Source organism: Antedon mediterranea, chromosome 7 (assembly GCF_964355755.1).
Source record: "Antedon mediterranea chromosome 7, ecAntMedi1.1, whole genome shotgun sequence".
Lineage (NCBI taxonomy): Eukaryota > Metazoa > Echinodermata > Crinoidea > Comatulida > Antedonidae > Antedon > Antedon mediterranea.
This window is the reverse complement of record NC_092676.1, coordinates 30,141,447-30,160,579: the sequence shown is the minus strand read 5'-3', so window position 1 is coordinate 30,160,579 and position 19,133 is coordinate 30,141,447. Positions and strand designations below refer to the sequence as shown.

Genomic DNA, 19,133 nt, shown 5'->3' with positions numbered 1-19,133 from the left:
CACAGCGCCCTCACAAAACAAAACGCACATGTCAACAAAAACATAGAAATCTCGGATTGAATCATCCTCTTCGTTATCCGATAAAATGACGATAGAAATTATAATTTGTTGTTGATTTTGAAGTAATCGATATATTGTTAAATATTATAGTATGGCGACTAAAAAATTACGAGAAATTGTAGCAAAGCAGGTAAGAACACAGTCGTTTTCAAGCAAGTTAAAGGCTAGGCCCATGCATTTACAAGATCAATGAAGCGTGATAATATTTTGACCACAGTACAAGGCATATTTTCCGCGGTTTACAACCATCTCTGCGAGGATATCCAGTGGTAGCCTAGGAGAATTGATTCTACCGGTACCTAATTTGCGATACATGTTGTATATGTAATTTGGATTAAATGGTAACATTTTATATTAAATTGTTTATGTTGAAATTGTATTTGCAGGTTTCCATGGCAATAGGTTTGACAGAAGAGCAAATTCTACCACTGATTAATTTTCCTCAACTTATGTTAAAGAAAAGGTAATGTTACAAAATAGCATTAATCAGTTGAAAATTAAATATCAAATCCTTTTCATTTAAGGGGACACTTGATCCCCTAAATAGTAGTTCTACTGTGCATAATGTAACTTTAATACTAAATAATTAATAATTTCATTTTTGGTTTACTTAATTTTGTTGTTAGGTGTGGAGGTGAATTAAGTGTGTCTGTCAAGTCCCTAAATGATATTCAGAATCCGGGTCAAGTACTCTCAGACTCTGAACTCATAAAATATGCTGGAAAGGTTGCTGCTAAGGTAACAACTTAAATTTGAATTTGCTTTTATTTCAAAGACCAAAACAAATCAGATAAAATAATTGTAATTTATTTTTTAGATAACGCATCCCGGAAAGTACATTGAGAATATTGCTATAGACTCAACTCACATTAGTTTTAAGATAAAACCATCCAGATTTGTTGAGGTAAGAAAAAAAGAGCTTATATTTTGCTTCTCATCTTCTAACTACTCAACTTATAAATTCAATTCAATAAAACTTTATTATCCCCAGCAAACTCCGGGGAAATTTATAAATGGACAAATTCCATGATTTACTTTTTTTTTTTTATTTGTTGTTAGTATGTTTTAGGAAAAATAAACTCAGCTGGCCAACAGTATGGCGTTCCAAGATCAAATGAGCCAAAGAAAAAAGTTATAATTGAATACAGGTTGGTGCGTTTCTTTTATTAATTTTTTTCAATTGAATACTAATTTAGTAATTTATTATTAAACATCATTTTTAAGTGAAATTTGTTATTCCTTTCAGTTCTCCAAATATTGCAAAACCTTTTCATGCTGGTCATCTGCGGTCAACAGTTATAGGTCAATTTTTAACAAATTTGCATAAATTGCTTGGACACCAGGTGACCAGTATCAATTACCTAGGTGACTGGGGAACCCAGTTTGGTATTTTAGCAGCAGGATTGAAGAAACAAAACCAAACTGTCTTTTCAACAAGATCTTTATTTGACGTTTATGTAGCAGCTAACAGCGAAGCTGAAGTGAACGCAGAGTTCAAAATAAAAGCAAGAGAAATCTTTAGAAAAATGGAAGATGGCGATGAAGAAATATTAAGTTTGTGGCGTGAAATTCGTGATCAAAGTGTTTCTGATTACTCACACACATACAAGGTAAAAATGAAAACAAATGATGAATATTTTATAACTACCGTATAATACCTTTTTTCTATAAATTTTAAATTAAAAAATTGTTTTTGTTTTTTTCTTTTAAAGCATTTAGGAATAAAATTTGATGAATATTCTGGGGAATCTAAGATCTGTACAGCACAGAGTTTGGTTGGTTTATTTGCAAAATGAATGCAAGAAATTACAAATAGTTATCTTTCTTTTAATAACAGAAATGGAACCGACATAATTGACCTTTCACCTGATGGATCCATGTCAAAGTTCGTGACCCTTGCTCGTAGTGATGGCACATCTCTGTACATTACTCGTGACCTAGCTGCAGCCATTGAGCGATTCAAGCGTTACGAGTTTGACAACATGTATTATGTTGTAGATAAAAGCCAGGCAGCTCAAGATCTTACGAATCAACTCAAAGAAACAAATATACTTCAAAAAGCTATGTAAGTACAGCACAGAGTTTGGTTGGTTTATTTGCAAAATGAATGCAAGAAATTACAAATAGTTATCTTTCTTTTAATAACAGAAATGGAACCGACATAATTGACCTTTCACCTGATGGATCCATGTCAAAGTTCGTGACCCTTGCTCGTAGTGATGGCACATCTCTGTACATTACTCGTGACCTAGCTGCAGCCATTGAGCGATTCAAGCGTTACGAGTTTGACAACATGTATTATGTTGTAGATAAAAGCCAGGCAGATCATTTTTCTGGGTTGTTCCAGACGCTTAGTAAGATTGGCCATGATTGGTCAGATAGGTATGGTAACATATCAGATTTTGGTCAGGGTATATAATAAAATGTAATCACAAAAGCTGAACATGTGTTCTAAGATGCTCCCCAATTGAAGTATTTAATACAGCACTGATTTAATATTTGCAATAAAATCAATTGTAAATTATATGTATAGCATGGTAGATCTCGAGTACACCAGCAGAGAAGTATCCGTCAATGACGGTCATGTGACTTCAGTAGAAGACGACTACAAGAACAGTAACTGTAACAACAATAAGAATTTTTTTTTTTTTTGGAAGGTGTCATCATGTATCATTTGGACGCGTCCTCGGCATGAGCACTCGGAAAGGCAATGTGGTTTTTTTGGAAGATATTATAGAAGAGGCTAAGTTACATATGCTGCAAAACATGAGAGCCTCTAAAAGTAAGAAATGAAACATTTTATAAATTTTTTTTTTTTTTTTTTTTTTTTTTTATTCAATTGAAACCAACAGCGATAATTACCGCCACTAACAGGTTTGATACAAACAAAGCCAGGACTGTTTAAAGCACCTTGAATGGTCCTGATATTGATCAAGGGCTTCTCTCGTCCAGTGCCCACCTTGACCAGAGGTCTGAGGCAGATACTAGATGCAGGGGCTGCCATATGAGTCAGCAGTGCTGATTTCAAATGCCTAATGGGACCCCAGCTCCGTATACAGCACCCGCTATTCCCAGATGGTCTCCCATCCAAGCTCTAACCAGGCCCAACGTTGCTTAACTTCGGTGATCTGACGAGAACCGGTGTTTCAACGTGGTAAAGCCGTATATTAATTTTCAATGTTTACTCAAAACAAAAAAGTTTATAATTTGTACTGAACTTTCTTTCTGAACATGTAATCATTCTCAACAGTACGATTAGTAAACAATTTATTTAATATTTTAGCCACAAAGAAATTTGAAAGTGAAGTTGATGAGGAACACGTTGCTGAAACACTCGGCGTTTCTGCTATTATAGTTCAAGATTTGAAATCTAAATTGATGTCAGATTACAGGTTTGAATGGGATAGAGCCTTACAAGCCAAAGGAGACACTGGTGTGTTTCTGCAGTATACTCATGCTAGACTAAGCAGGTATGTCACATGATCAGTATGTATGTCTCATGATCAGTATGTATGTCTCATGATCAGTAACTATGTCTAATGATCAGTAGGTATGTCACATGATCAGTAACTATGACACATGATCAGACCTTCTAACAGAAAATCAAAGAGGTTCTAAACAAATTTATCATTTCATTTCTACTGTGTATTTTTTACAAATGTTCGTTTTGATTTACAATATCTTACTTCTTTAGTATTTGTAGAAAGAGTGGTGTGTCTTTAAATCTAGATGCGGATACTAATTTACTCCTGGAAGAAGAGGCTATTCAACTTGTACATCATCTTGCCCTGTTTGAGGGAGCAATCCAAACTGCATACACTGAAAATGAAGCAAGTCGTATTGTTAATTACCTTTTTAAACTTTGGTAAGTTGCCAATTACAATTTGATTAAATTTGATTTATCTTTAGACGTTTGTTTTGTTACTTACCCTTTTTGATGACTCAAATGTGAATTTTCCTTTTTCTGTTCAATGTTTCAGCCGCCTGATCTCAATAGCTAACAAAGTATTACAAGTTAAAGGAACTCCCACAGACCTTGCAGAGGTAAGGGACAATACAGTGCAAACACTGTGTTACAGCAGCATATGTTTTCTATTATGAAATAACCTAAATAAATATTTACGATTTTGAAATTAAAGACTTCGTGATCATTAATGAAAACATTTCTTCTGGTTTCGATTCGTATAATAATATAAGTAGTTCTTTGATAGTAAACCAATAAAACTTACGTTGGCAAGACAGTTTCGTCTAGCTGTCAGCTTGACTTCTTCAGTTGCTATGATGCGTTATGGCGCCGATTGGTCTCCTTTCCAGCCACTAGATGATTTTGTTGTGTAGCCTAGGGGACCAGTCGTCGTCAGAAGCTGATCGTAAATGTGAGATAGTTGGTGCGCGCCTTCGTCTCTATTCATCTTTGTATTTTTATTTTGCTTTCTTATGCTGATGCTTTCTTTAATTTTACGTTTAAGCCAAACTTGTTCTTTGTGTAGTACCTCTATCTTATCCCAGTTAGGTATGTGGTTGTGTGTGGTCATATGGTCCGTGATTGCTGATTTATGTAAAATGGAGGACGAAACTTTCCGTGATGCACGCGTCTGCATGTTCTGTGTGTTTTCCTCAACATCTTTCTTGTGCTCTTTAATTCTGGTTTTGAGTGCCCTACCCGTTTCCCCAATGTACACCATCTCACAGTTGGTGCACCCCACTTTGTAGACGACACCACAGGAATCCTCTTTGCATGCTTTATCTTTCGGTCGGACGATTAAGTTTTTAATTTTGTTAGATGGTTTAAAGTATGTTCGTATGTTATATTTTTTAAATGTTCTCTTGATTTTCTCTGACAGGCCTTGAATATATGGGATGGATATCGACCCTCTTATATCTTCTGTTTCGGGTTGTTTGTCCGTTTTTTGTTTTTCTAGGTTACGTTGTACCTTTCTAATCGTCCATGTAGGGTAGTTGCATTGTTTAAGTGAAGTATGTATCATCTCAGTTTCGTTCTGTTTGTCTGGATTATTTGTGATTATCGTGTTACATCTGTGTAGAAGTGTGCGGATAACGGATAACTTGTGTTGTAGAGGATGATGTGAGTTAAAGTCCAAGTATTGATTTGTGTGGGTGGCTTTCCTAAAAACTTTAGTGTTGATGTTGCCTTCCCCATCAACTAAAATTAGCGTATCCAAGAATGGGATAGAGTTGTCTGTTAAGGACATTTCTTCGCAAGTGAAATTAATGTCATCATCGATTTTGTTTAAGTGTTGTAATAATGGTTGTGTCGCATCCTTGGGAATTATTGTTATAATGTCATCTACATACCTTTTCCACATCCTCGGTTTTATGTCGGTGTGAGCTGTAGTTATTGCCTCATTTTCCAGCCATTCCATAAATAAATTCGCAACAATCGGAGAACATGGACTACCCATGGCCATACCTGAATTTTGCTGGTAGATATCCCCTCTGAAGCTGAAATATGTGGTGGTGAGGACCAATTGAAGCAATTCCATAATGTCGTTGATATGTAACCACGTTCTCTCTGATAGTTGTTTATCACAGTGTAAGCGTTCTTCAATTATTTTGAGGGACTTGTTGACTGGTGTTTTGGTAAATAATGACACTACATCATAAGAGACCAATGTTTCATTTGGCTGTAACTTAATGTCCTTTATGTCATTGACAAATTCAAGCGAATTGGTAACATGATGGATGCTGTTTCCAACTAGTGGTACGAGAATGTCGGCTAAGCTTCGTGACAAATTGTACATAATGGATCCCGTATAATCGACTATGGGACGTAACGGATTATTCATTTTATGGATTTTTGGTGTGCAGTAAATTCTTGGTGTGATGTCCGACGTGGGGTACAAGTAGTGTTTTTGTTTGACAGTGATTTTCTTTTCTTTCTTTTCTCACATTTACGATCAGCTTCTGACGACGACTGGTCCCCTAGGCTACACAACAAAATCATCTAGTGGCTGGAAAGGAGACCAATCGGCGCCATAACGCATCATAGCAACTGAAGAAGTCAAGCTGACAGCTAGACGAAACTGTCTTGCCAACGTAAGTTTTATTGGTTTACTATCAAAGAACTACTTATATTATTATACGAATCGAAACCAGAAGAAATGTTTTCATTATTGAGAGAGAAATATGGACAAGATTTGGTCCGATTACTCAGAAAGGGAGAAATTGTTGGAAAAAAGATCGCGCGTTTTCGTAACCATAGAACATTCACATTAAGGTGTAAACAAGAAGATATCACTCCGCGAAGTCTACGACTGAACTTCCCGCTAAAAACGAAGAAAGGATATGACATAATTAAGAAAGCACAAAAAGGATTAGTAGGGGAAAGGATTAGAAATACGACCAACAAGATTAAAAACTTAAATGAAGAATTCAAACGTATTGAAGAAAAGATTTGCAACATTGTTGACCTAGATGATAAAGCAACTATAACACACCATTTTGCAAACATACGCGAATCGGAATTTAAGAAAACTAAAGACATTCACATCAATAAGTTAGATATACAATTGAACATAAGGGACAAAAAGAATACAGATGGTTTGCAATCTACAGGATCACAACGAAAAAAGTGGGTTATTAACTTATCCAACAGACGGCTAACACATACTGAGAACTATGTACTTACCAAAGGTTTAAACTACGCGATTACGAAACCTAACCACCCTACTGAAGAACTGATCGTTGCCACGGAATCAGCATGCAATCTTTTACCGGAAATAGAAAAAGATCAACTTCGAGGGAAGATGGTAAGCCTAATTAAATCTACTAAACCTCCGACTCCGAATGTAACCAAGGAAGAGATGCAGGCTTTGAACAACATCGCGAAAGATAAAACCATTATGGTATTACCGGCCGATAAAGGTAGGGCCACAGTAATTCTGAACACTAAAGAATATGATGAGAAAGTGAGAAACATGCTTTCAGATACTGATACATACACGCTATTAAAGAAAAATCCTACCTCATCCTACAAGAAAAAACTTATCACTGTAATCACGAGACTCCTCAAAGAAAAGAAAATCACTGTCAAACAAAAACACTACTTGTACCCCACGTCGGACATCACACCAAGAATTTACTGCACACCAAAAATCCATAAAATGAATAATCCGTTACGTCCCATAGTCGATTATACGGGATCCATTATGTACAATTTGTCACGAAGCTTAGCCGACATTCTCGTACCACTAGTTGGAAACAGCATCCATCATGTTACCAATTCGCTTGAATTTGTCAATGACATAAAGGACATTAAGTTACAGCCAAATGAAACATTGGTCTCTTATGATGTAGTGTCATTATTTACCAAAACACCAGTCAACAAGTCCCTCAAAATAATTGAAGAACGCTTACACTGTGATAAACAACTATCAGAGAGAACGTGGTTACATATCAACGACATTATGGAATTGCTTCAATTGGTCCTCACCACCACATATTTCAGCTTCAGAGGGGATATCTACCAGCAAAATTCAGGTATGGCCATGGGTAGTCCATGTTCTCCGATTGTTGCGAATTTATTTATGGAATGGCTGGAAAATGAGGCAATAACTACAGCTCACACCGACATAAAACCGAGGATGTGGAAAAGGTATGTAGATGACATTATAACAATAATTCCCAAGGATGCGACACAACCATTATTACAACACTTAAACAAAATCGATGATGACATTAATTTCACTTGCGAAGAAATGTCCTTAACAGACAACTCTATCCCATTCTTGGATACGCTAATTTTAGTTGATGGGGAAGGCAACATCAACACTAAAGTTTTTAGGAAAGCCACCCACACAAATCAATACTTGGACTTTAACTCACATCATCCTCTACAACACAAGTTATCCGTTATCCGCACACTTCTACACAGATGTAACACGATAATCACAAATAATCCAGACAAACAGAACGAAACTGAGATGATACATACTTCACTTAAACAATGCAACTACCCTACATGGACGATTAGAAAGGTACAACGTAACCTAGAAAAACAAAAAACGGACAAACAACCCGAAACAGAAGATATAAGAGGGTCGATATCCATCCCATATATTCAAGGCCTGTCAGAGAAAATCAAGAGAACATTTAAAAAATATAACATACGAACATACTTTAAACCATCTAACAAAATTAAAAACTTAATCGTCCGACCGAAAGATAAAGCATGCAAAGAGGATTCCTGTGGTGTCGTCTACAAAGTGGGGTGCACCAACTGTGAGATGGTGTACATTGGGGAAACGGGTAGGGCACTCAAAACCAGAATTAAAGAGCACAAGAAAGATGTTGAGGAAAACACACAGAACATGCAGACGCGTGCATCACGGAAAGTTTCGTCCTCCATTTTACATAAATCAGCAATCACGGACCATATGACCACACCAACCACATACCTAACTGGGATAAGATAGAGGTACTACACAAAGAACAAGTTTGGCTTAAACGTAAAATTAAAGAAAGCATCAGCATAAGAAAGCAAAATAAAAATACAAAGATGAATAGAGACGAAGGCGCGCACCAACTATCTCACATTTACGATCAGCTTCTGACGACGACTGGTCCCCTAGGCTACACAACAAAATCATCTAGTGGCTGGAAAGGAGACCAATCGGCGCCATAACGCATCATAGCAACTGAAGAAGTCAAGCTGACAGCTAGACGAAACTGTCTTGCCAACGTAAGTTTTATTGGTTTACTATCAAAGAACTACTTATATTATTCGTGATCATTGTTTCCATAAACATGATTTTTCTATAATTTTCTTTTACAGGCTAGGTTGCTCCTCTTCAACCATTCTCAGGACATTCTTAGTACCGGTATGAAAGTACTCGGTCTAAAACCACTCAACAAGATGTAGCAATATACCATACAACTAACCAGAGACATACAGTATATAGATAATATATATCTCTTATTCAACCAACCATGGAGGTATAACTCCATTAACAACCAACATTATTTTACTTACACAATGTTAGTGCTTAACTATGTAATTATGGAAATAGTTATTGAAATATGCTTATAAACAAATAAATATTATTATTATTAGCCATTGATTTATTTAGTGCAGCTCAATACAACAATGCAATACTACACAAAAATTACAATATTTTATACATTGGTTTGTAACTTAAAGTAAACATTTCCTTAACATATACATAGTCTCTAAAAAGTATATATTTTGATTTGTTAATAAATATCATGTACTGTATTACTGTATATCTTAAGCTCTGTCGACACTACACAAAATATAGTGTGATGTACACAAATATGGTAGTGATATGACATCACCATGTCCATATATGGGCACATTACATTTTTTTGTCACATAAAGTTTGATGGTGTAGACAGAGCTTTAGTTACAAACTCATTTAATGATTCAATAAAATCTATAATGTTATCTCTTTCTATTAGATTTTCGTACTTAAGGTCCCATAATCAATGTAATATATAACATCATGGTATAAAAATAATAACTTAATTTACACATTATAGTTTTGTAAAAAACAGCCGCATCATCATCTATCTTTGTAGAACCTCTATTAACGAGACACTCACAATCCAAGCACGGAGGTACAAAATCTAATGTTATACCTCACAATCCAAGAACGGAGGTACAAAATCAATGTTATACCTCACAATCCAAGCACGGAGGTACAAAATCTAATGTTATACCTCACAATCCAAGCACGGAGGTACAAAATCTAATGTTATACCTCACAATCCAAGCACGGAGGTACAAAATCTAATGTTATACCTCACAATCCAAGCACGGAGGTACAAAATCTAATGTTATACCTCTATGATCTAAGTGATCCCTTTATAGGAATGGCCCCTCGATACTGGTTGGCCCGCCCTCGGTAGTGGTTGGCCCCTCCTCGATACTGGTTGGCCCCTAGATAGTGGTTGGCCCTCGATAGTGGCCAAGCCCCTCGATACTGGTTGGTCCCTCGATACTGGTTGGCCCCTCGATAGTAGTGGTTGGCCCCTGATAGTGGTTGGCCCCTAGATAGTGGTTGGCCCCTCGATAGTGGTTGGCCCCTCGATAGGGATGGCCGTAGTGTTAAATCATATATTGCCTCTCATTTCGTGAACGAGTCTCCAGAATAGTGGTGTCCCAGAAAAGATTGTGTTTTACTGTAGCCTACTGCACATATATATATATATATTAAAACTATAGTTTGGTAAAGCACTTTACCAAGTGGCAACCTAATTATGTTATTGTGCTATATACTGTAATAAAATTAATCTTTAAGACTTTTTTCAATAACAAAAATCTACAAAATGCATTTACTTTTAAAAATGTCTGGATATTTAAAAAATCCACCGTCTTGTGATGTTGCAACTAATTAACCCCCACCCCCTGCTACGTACTCATAGTAATAATAACCATAATAACTTGTACTAAATGCATAATCATTATTAGCCTTCGTCTCGCTGTTCATTTCACATTTTCCCGTCGATGTTTCGTAGTTGACAGACTGGCATCCAGTCGATGACGTACACTGTTTTATACACTCTATCTTACTGCGCACTTGTTTTATTTTATACGCTTTGTTTAGAAGTGCGCTGTCTGGAAACGGTGTCAGATCTGATGTACTATACGATGCATCTTTAATTTTAAATTAGATGTTATATAGTTATTTCCATCCAAAAACATATTGCATGACATTTAAAGCTTGGTTCCCACTATGACGCAACGCAAGAACTAGTATAGTGTTTAGACTGCATTTTGACTTCTGGCGTATAATACTTCAACTCGAAACAAACAAAATTGAAACGTCGACTGGCGGACTAACATAAAAAAGACAATAACTACAGACTTTGAGAAAGTCTGCTGCGCAAAGATGTCGTAAGCGCAACCTAAAAATGTAACCAATCACAAGCCTGATAGATTATTCAAATTGTCGATTGTCATTAATAGTCACACACTTGCGTTGCGCTTACGTCTTTTTGTTGCGTCATTGGGAATGGAACCAACAAGCATAACAAGTAGCATATACCATTCTATCAATCAATTAATATGAATTAGAAATAGGTTGATGTGTAGAAATGGCTATCAGACCAAGACAAAACTCAACCATCCGCCTTATACCCTAATTTAAATACCACCAATCATATAAAATTCAATAAACGTAAATAAATTATGTCTTTGTTGAATCTTTGCTTACCTAATGTTGCGCAGTTATACTCATAATACCATGGTTCGCATGTGCAAATGTAACCGTTAAACTGGTCAGTACATGTCCCACCATTCAGACACGGACTAGAAGCGCATTCGTCGATATCTGTAAGATTAAATTACATATTTAAAGACCCTATCGAAAAAAGGAACAAAAACCAAGCTATTCTAAGTGAGAATAGAACACCTACACAGACATTATAACCGGTAAAAGCATATATTATATGTTCTTGAGCTATGTAGAAATTTGTCCTTTGTATTATTTTTTCCGATATAAAAGATGAAATGAAATGAAATAACACGTCCTAAATAAATTTCTGTCATTTGATTGGACGATTGTGGGTCACATGGCGTGTAATAGTACGTACTATTGAACGGTGGTTCAATAGTACTTTTGAAAGTATACTATGCAATACTATTAGTTACACCCTGCTTGTTCACGGAATATCTAAGTTCTGGTTTCATATTCCATGAGGCCGATGGAATATGGAACCAGAACGTAGATATTTCCCGTATTCCGTAAGAACAAGCAGGGTGCAACAATTTTATCTCTTAGTGATTACGGACCGTCGAAACGGGTTTATATTCGATGGTTGAAATCACAACTACGCATGCGCTAAACGATAAAAATACAATAAATAAACAAGGTAATACGGGATATACCTGTACTACCTTTCTGATCCGCTTGACTGAGTAAATGGGCGTAATATCTCATACATTTATTGACCAATCGGATTACAGAATTCACGTACACTAAGAGATAATATAATTTATTAATAATCGACACGATTAAAGTACATAAGAAGAACTAGAAATACCTATTTCGCAGTGTGTTCCACTGTTCCCTTGTACGCATGTGCATGTGTACTGGTTGAGGTCATCTATGCACGTAGCTCCGTTTACACAAGGAACCGACGCGCATTCATCAATATCTGAAGAAAACAAATATGTAGTTAAAGAACTGAAATTCATCGGTTGTAAAAGTTGATCAATTAATGAATTTACAAATATTATGAAAATACATTCATAGATATAGGCTACCTATTGGGCAATCACTGGTTCATTTTAATTTATATCAAAAGATTTGAATCTATCATTACTTGTTTCACAATGTGTTCCGACTGAGCCTGCAACACAGCTACACGTGTATCTATTCACTCCATCATTACAAGCTCCTCCATGTTGGCAAGGACTCGATGCGCATTCGTTTATATCTGGTGAATAATGTGATGGATGATGGTATTAATTTTATTAAATAGGGGAAAAACATTACAAAGTTGACTGGATCGTAAATTGCACAGCCGCATGCGTTCAATAAATGACACGCCTTTATACGCACGCGTTCAATAAATGACACGCCTTTATACGCACGCGTTCAATCAATGACACGCCTTTGTACGCACGCGTTCAATCAATTACACGCCTTTGTAAGCACGCGTTCAATAAATGGCGGGAATATTATACGGACGCGTTCAAAATAACACGGTTTTTGTACGCATGCGTTCAAAATGACACGGCTTTTAAACACACGCACTCAATAAATGACACGGCTTTTAAACGGACGCACTCAATAAATGAAACGGCTTTTAAACGCAAGCAATTACGGCTTTTCTACATTTGTTTATGCCGAATTATATAATTACTGTATTGGATATCATACACAATAATAATCATAGTAATAATGTTCGATTATAAAAAAAAATTATTGACTGGATTGCGGTTCTCTGCTAATAATAGATATTTGACGTTTTCGCGAACGATCTTTTATAATTAGCCAATAAGCGTCAGGTTTCTATGCATATCGGCATATTCGCGGTCGATATACTGTACGCTCAGCAGACAATGAAAAAGAAATGATAATTGTCTGCAAACCCGCGCCAATTACGATACCCAGTATGACATTCACGTTACCTACGAATGTGTATAACACCCTCCTTTGAATAGGTCCGAAGTGGGCTTATTTTTAAGAACGCAAACACGTACAGCATTGGCAGGTCGTCTACAATTACTTTATTTAATTTAGTTTGCTACAGAAAAAAACAGGAATGTACGGTTTATAAAAGTGTTTGGTAAAATACTTACTAGTTTCACAGTTGGTGCCAGAGTAGCCAGCTACACAAGAGCAAGTGTATGTTCCTACGCCATCTGTACACGCACCGCCATTTTGGCATGGTGACAGATAACTGCAGTGGTCAATATCTGAAAATGTTTAAATTAAATGTTTAAAACGTACACAAAAAACAAGAACATTTGATGGGGATATTAACGGTATATTGATTGATTAGTTGGACATTTTTAATGTTAAAGTGTTATGACAGAGTTTTTTTAATACCGTATTTTCATATATTGAGTATTGGTAAAAAAAAAGACGAATGATTTTAATTATTAATATGCACTCACATTACAATAACACAAATATGTAAGCATAATAATTATAAATGAATTTAAAAGCTTACAAGCCACACATTTTGCATTTTTAATATCTTAAAGTTAAGTGTACTTTTTAGAAAAAGAGTTATTATATTCTGTTTTCGCGCTGCGGCTTTAGCCAGCTATGTCCCAAAAAGACATACTCATTCAGAAGCTATATCAAGCGGTAGCTATAGTTCTAGAGGCTGAAGTTTTTGATAATTTGTAAAACTATACGTCAACAAGCGAGCGGCGTTTTTTGTACGAAATGTTTTCTTGTTTATTGAGTTTCCGGGTCGTTTATTCATTTCCTCGAATAAACGCCTCGCCACATGCATTAATAACACGTTTTTTACAATAAGTAAATCAATTTTATTTTTATGACTTATATCTAAGTAATATTATGCCACAATAATCCACATCAAGCTATAAAATAGACATGGAGAACCGTGAATAGACTAAAGACAAGGTTAGGGAAAGTGTTGTATATTGTATAACTTCTATACCTTTTTCGTTTCAAAGAGAGTGGCAGGTTGGGTAAGTAACATTAAACATAAATAGTAATTCTTAAATAATGAACTTTTACAATGTTCTCTTCTGATGTCTGTCAGTACAGTTATAACAATTACAACATAATGTTGATGACAATATTTACTAACTATACTATTAAAAATAACGGTTTAAATTTCAACATAATAAAATTACCCATGTTTGATTAAATTAGTTTATATTAATTATATACAGTATAATCATATTGAAATAAAAAAAGTAGGAACAAGCTTACCACAAGTAACTCCCACATCCTCTCCATGACCGCAGTTATTATTCCCCCATCCTGGTGTAGAGCAGTACCAGAGGGCGCTCTCATGACCACCACAGTTGACATCATCTAACCAAATAGGACCACCCCCTTGGCCAAAATGTGCAGAACCCCACACATGCGAAGCTCCAATGTAACCCATTGAGCGACACGCAACGTGCGCATCGTTCATGTCAAAATAATCGTCGCATACAGTTCCCCATTCCCATCTAGTTTCACAAAAAAGCCAGCAACCAGTTGAGTACCACCATATCTCCAGCCGTCCTTCATAATAGTAATTGCCACCCGACATCGTTATACTCTCTATAACACAATCAAAATAACCATCAATGAAGAACCCAAGAATAATAAGCTCTGTCTACACTATCAAACTTTATGTGACAACAAAATTCAAAATTTAAACTTGAGAAAATAATGTTGAAAGTTTGTTATGTTATCTACAGATCAGCTTAACTTTTTAAGCTCTGTCTACACTATCAAACTAGTTTGAAAAAAAAAGGTGTGATGTTCCGGCCCAAATATGATAATGATATACCCAAGGTAGTGATATGACATCATCATGTCCATATATGGGCGCATCACATTTGATAGTGCAGACGGTAGACGGAGCTTAATACCAAAGCAAACAAGAACTCAATTTCTCTAGATATTAGAGATTAACATTTCATTTCAGTCAAGGTTTACTAATGTTTAATATACATATTTTATTCACTATTACATTCGCATTATTACACCAAAAATGTTATAATGTGTGCAAGAATAAAACACAGTGAGGAGGCATTGAAAGAGAACTTAGTCCAACTAGTTAGGTCTAATATAATAGTCAAGATTAAGGATACGATACGATACGAGGAAAGTTTATTGCAATCTCTAATAAAGCATTTAAAAATTGAAGCTTAACAAAAATAATTATGAAAATATATAAACATTGTACGTATATAAACATTGTACGTATATAAACATTGTACGTATAAAAATATAGGTAAAAAATATATCTCTTCAACATAATTAATATAAAAATACATGTTATTTACAAATACGCGGACATCAACTAATAAAACGACAAAATAAAGAATAGTTCAGGACACCCCAGGATACAATATAAATAATATAAAACTTACGTGAGTTAGTAGACCTGATACAGACGAGAACTAAAATACAAAAACCTAATATATCGGTCATTTTTAATTATTCCATTGGCCTACAACATCACGAAGACTGAAGAAGAAGCTCTAACAAGTGTCGTATCTTCGAAAGCAAATTGCATAATGATAATCGTTATATTCAATCGAACCTGTCACTGGTTGTCTTACGCTATTGTTTATTTTATCGATATATTATCACAACATTGATTACCTTACCTCAACTAAAAGTAATTTCGAGGTGCCTTATATAAGCCATATTCACGAAAGCGGAAGATCAACCGATATTAGTTTTTCATGTTATCGAACTTTTTATGCTTTTGGAATGTTGAGAACAAAAAAACTGAGACGATGCCCGACTGTCTTGTATAACAGGATCCAGAAATTACTGCGGTAATTGCACACCCTCATTAAATGTTCACCTCGTTTTAGGGTTGGCTAGAGCATGGAGGTTTACCTTCATGGTCAGAGGGTGAGCCAGATGGGTAATACTACTCCGGACAATAGAATGTTCGACGTTCTTGCGGAGTGAAAACAATTTATTTTTAAGTATGTTGCAACACCATGCACACATGACTCCGCAAACTATTTTGCATCGGATATCAATGCTAATCGAAAACATGAGTAACTGAATATGTTATTTCACTATATTGAATCGATTTTATGTTATTAATTGATTCAAGGGGATAAAGTGTGAGATAGGTGTGAATGCATTATACCGACTAATTGTATAAACACAATATGTAGGGTAGGAGTTGATAGTTGTTTTGCCTTTATACTTTTCTGTATGTAATTCATTAATTGTTATATTTTATATTGTTATTGTGAAGGATGCACCTTTGTGCTAAGTGTGCCACCGATCTAATGTTGTAATTCCAAATAAATAAATCACCTAGGCCCCTTATAGGCTATATTATAATTGTGACTTATTTTTACACAGAATTTCGAAGAGAATTAAAAACCGTAAAAATTTAGTCATAACATATGCCTACATTAATTCATAATTTGTTCGTTTATTTTAAATAAATCATCTGCCATTATAAATTTGAAATAACGAATGAAACGAGACCAACTCCACATTATCTATTCGCACGGCCGCTCGTTTCATTGTATTTTTCACACGGTGGCCGTGCAAGTAAGCATTGCCTGACGTTTTTTGTTGTTGTGTGTAGTCTGCTTTTTTATCGAACAAAGTTACAGAAAAGAAAAATGGAAAAAACAGATTCATCCCAATCTGATGAACTAGGAGATTGGGAAGACATGCTAGATAGTGGGGTTTGTAATATACTATATGTTAAATATGTTTCACTAGTTAGCTAAAATCTCGATCATGTCAAACTAGCCTACCTAGTTAAGGCTATAAGGTAGGCTAGCTAGCTAGCTAGGCCTAGGCCTACTAGCTAGCCTACAGATAAATAATACTTCCTAGCTAGCCTAGGCTAGACTAGCATGTTGTGCTACCTAGGCCTACCTAGAGTAGTTAGTAGCTAGCTAGCCTAGGCCTAAAGTAGGTAACCTGCCGAGTAGTATTTACAGCCTGTACTTATAGGGCCTACTAGTAGTAGTACTGGCTAGTGTAGTACTAGTAGACTATATAGCCTATAGACAAGGCAAGGTCCTGTAATGTATGGAAAATAATACATTTTTAATTGTTTGTGCTCGATATCCTAGGCCTACATTTTTTATTTTGTTTTTCCAGGAACTTGATAAAAGATTGAAAGTTGAAGATAAGATATTTAATAAAAGAACACAGTAAGTTTACCTTTTACACAAACCATCATCTGTTGCACAATTTACTCATACTGACTGCATTTACTGCATGAATGAACAAAAAATAGATTTATTTTGTCAGTAGGCCTCCTAGTAATATTATTTTTTAAACATTTTTCTATTGTCAATTATTAAGTAAAACAATATTTTTAACATAATTTAATACATTTTTATTTATGAATTAGGCAAGAAAAAATAAGAGAAAAGGTTGTCCTTCAAGAAGATAGCCAGCGAACAGCTTATCATCCACAACTAAGGATATTAAAACGAGATAATCCAAATTCTGATAGAGTAGTACAAGATGATGTAAAAACCAAGGTAATCAATGTTAAATCTCAAGTGTAATACCTGTAAACCTCAAAAATTAAAGTTCATTTTCTGAGCAATGCATATTTAATTATTTATATACTTTTAGATACTACCAAAGACGTTTGCACAAAGGGAGGCAGAATACTTAGAAGCAAGACAAAGGATAATGGGTGATCAAAAAGAAGAAGCTGTTACAGATTCTGCCCTACCAGTGGCATCAATATCTGTGACGGAAAAGAATATAATAAGACAACCAAAGGGACCACAAGAAGGTAGTGGATTTATGCTACAGAGATAACACCAAATAACACTATAGAAAATGTGGAATATCTACTTCAATTTATGATTTTAAGGGTAATGATATTGAGGCATGTCACTTCAATCCTAGAATCTAAATTGACATGCATAGATGCAACGGTGCGTTTGATGCACAACATGCAGATAACCAAGGTTGTTAACATGCGTCAGAGCAGCGGAAGATGGACATGCCCAAGCAGGGGAAGATGTCCAAGTAGCGGAAGATTGGTTACAAGGTGGTTGATGGCATTCATCTATTAAAACAAATGTGAAAGATAACCATATCACTAATTCCTAGAAACAAGTATGGAACCCATCACTGGGAGATATGGGATCCATGCCCAATAGTCACCAGAATGATACTCCATCCTCACAGATCCATGTGATACCCAAAAGTATAGGCAGAATAACCTACAGGTAATAATAATGTTTATTTAGCCTGCATGCTGTAGAGCAAGAAATGTGGTGCTTACAGAACAGATTTGCCTTTTTGAAATTTGGTGTTACTTTAATAGAACTAACTTCCTATTATGGGTACTCTGTATTTTAATTTTATGTCCACAGGGTAGGTACTAAGAAATATTGTTCCCATCTTTACTGCGTTATAAAAATACAGACAAATCCTGTGTTAACAACACAGTTGGTGAAATGCATCGATGCTGACCTATTTTAACAGATTAAGAATATAACAAGTTTTAACATTTGTTTGTTTCAAAGTGTCGTCATTACAAGGTGCAATGTTAAACAAGATTACTTTTTCCACAATACACCTGTTCCTAATATCGACTAATTTTTAATGGAGTTTTAAATAAGAAAAATATGGATTATACAGTAATAAATAAATTTCTTATTATATTGTTACATTTTGTGTAGTTCTGGTTACTTTTTGTTGTTGTAAAAGCCGAGACTAAAGTTTACTGTGCCGTACTGTTTTATCCGAATCCTTGTAAGAGCAGCTATAGTGATTAAATATTTGTTTATATTGCCGAGTGGTCGTTAGATAAATAAATACTGTACAAATATTTGGGAAACGTTTTTGCATTGAAATATTAAAAAACACAAACAACCATTAGTGTTCAAGCAAAAAAATTAACATTGCAGTACCAAATAAATTTTATTA

At 35.3% G+C, this 19,133-nt stretch overlaps 3 protein-coding genes and 1 pseudogene across 3 annotated transcripts; 2 read left to right on the top strand and 2 right to left on the bottom strand.

Moving 5' to 3' along the window:
• The first annotated feature begins 56 nt into the window (after nt 1-56).
• On the top strand, nt 57-9,101 carry LOC140055608 (probable arginine--tRNA ligase, mitochondrial). Its single transcript, XM_072100944.1, has 14 exons — nt 57-190; nt 447-523; nt 687-798; nt 878-964; nt 1,120-1,208; nt 1,307-1,670; nt 1,773-1,830; nt 1,864-2,125; nt 2,209-2,442; nt 2,718-2,842; nt 3,344-3,530; nt 3,755-3,925; nt 4,041-4,104; nt 8,855-9,101. The coding sequence occupies exons 1-14, from the start codon at nt 152-154 to the stop codon at nt 8,939-8,941; spliced, it is 1,956 nt and encodes a 651-aa protein (XP_071957045.1). The 5' UTR covers nt 57-151; the 3' UTR covers nt 8,942-9,101.
• Nucleotides 3,111-3,228, bottom strand: LOC140055802 (5S ribosomal RNA; annotated as a pseudogene).
• A 198-nt stretch (nt 9,102-9,299) lies between the features above and the next one.
• LOC140055227 (uncharacterized) lies at nt 9,300-15,748 on the bottom strand. Its single transcript, XM_072100499.1, has 7 exons — nt 15,617-15,748; nt 14,460-14,798; nt 13,349-13,465; nt 12,367-12,480; nt 12,085-12,198; nt 11,256-11,372; nt 9,300-10,696 (listed from the first exon to the last, which is right to left on the bottom strand). Exons 1-7 carry the CDS (start codon nt 15,675-15,677, stop codon nt 10,434-10,436), a joined length of 1,125 nt encoding a protein of 374 aa, XP_071956600.1. The 5' UTR covers nt 15,678-15,748; the 3' UTR covers nt 9,300-10,433.
• Nucleotides 15,749-16,771: 1,023 nt separating this feature from the next.
• Nucleotides 16,772-19,018, top strand: LOC140055239 (SUZ RNA-binding domain-containing-like). Its single transcript, XM_072100522.1, has 5 exons — nt 16,772-16,912; nt 17,337-17,389; nt 17,593-17,725; nt 17,823-17,988; nt 18,105-19,018. Exons 1-5 carry the CDS (start codon nt 16,847-16,849, stop codon nt 18,272-18,274), a joined length of 588 nt encoding a protein of 195 aa, XP_071956623.1. The 5' UTR covers nt 16,772-16,846; the 3' UTR covers nt 18,275-19,018.
• The last annotated feature ends 115 nt before the right edge of the window (nt 19,019-19,133 follow it).

What these genes read in the sequence shown, in the direction of transcription:
- LOC140055608 (XM_072100944.1), top strand. Translation starts at nt 152, where the DNA reads ATGGCGACTAAAAAATTACGAGAAATTGTAGCAAAGCAG. An exon ending in GGCCATGATTGGTCAGATAG is followed by an intron (nt 2,443 to 2,717) that starts GTATGGTAACAT and finishes TTTTTTTGGAAG; the next exon opens with GTGTCATCATGTATCATTTG. An exon ending in AATTACCTTTTTAAACTTTG is followed by an intron (nt 3,926 to 4,040) that starts GTAAGTTGCCAA and finishes TCAATGTTTCAG; the next exon opens with CCGCCTGATCTCAATAGCTA.
- LOC140055227 (XM_072100499.1), bottom strand. Translation starts at nt 15,677, where the DNA reads ATGACCGATATATTAGGTTTTTGTATTTTAGTTCTCGTCTGTATCAGG. An exon ending in CGGAACACATTGTGAAACAA is followed by an intron (nt 12,199 to 12,366) that starts GTAATGATAGAT and finishes TGTTTTCTTCAG; the next exon opens with ATATTGATGAATGCGCGTCG. An exon ending in TGGAACACACTGCGAAATAG is followed by an intron (nt 11,373 to 12,084) that starts GTATTTCTAGTT and finishes TTAATCTTACAG; the next exon opens with ATATCGACGAATGCGCTTCT.
- LOC140055239 (XM_072100522.1), top strand. Translation starts at nt 16,847, where the DNA reads ATGGAAAAAACAGATTCATCCCAATCTGATGAACTAGGAGATTGGGAA. An exon ending in AAGACATGCTAGATAGTGGG is followed by an intron (nt 16,913 to 17,336) that starts GTTTGTAATATA and finishes TTGTTTTTCCAG; the next exon opens with GAACTTGATAAAAGATTGAA. An exon ending in AAGATGATGTAAAAACCAAG is followed by an intron (nt 17,726 to 17,822) that starts GTAATCAATGTT and finishes ATATACTTTTAG; the next exon opens with ATACTACCAAAGACGTTTGC.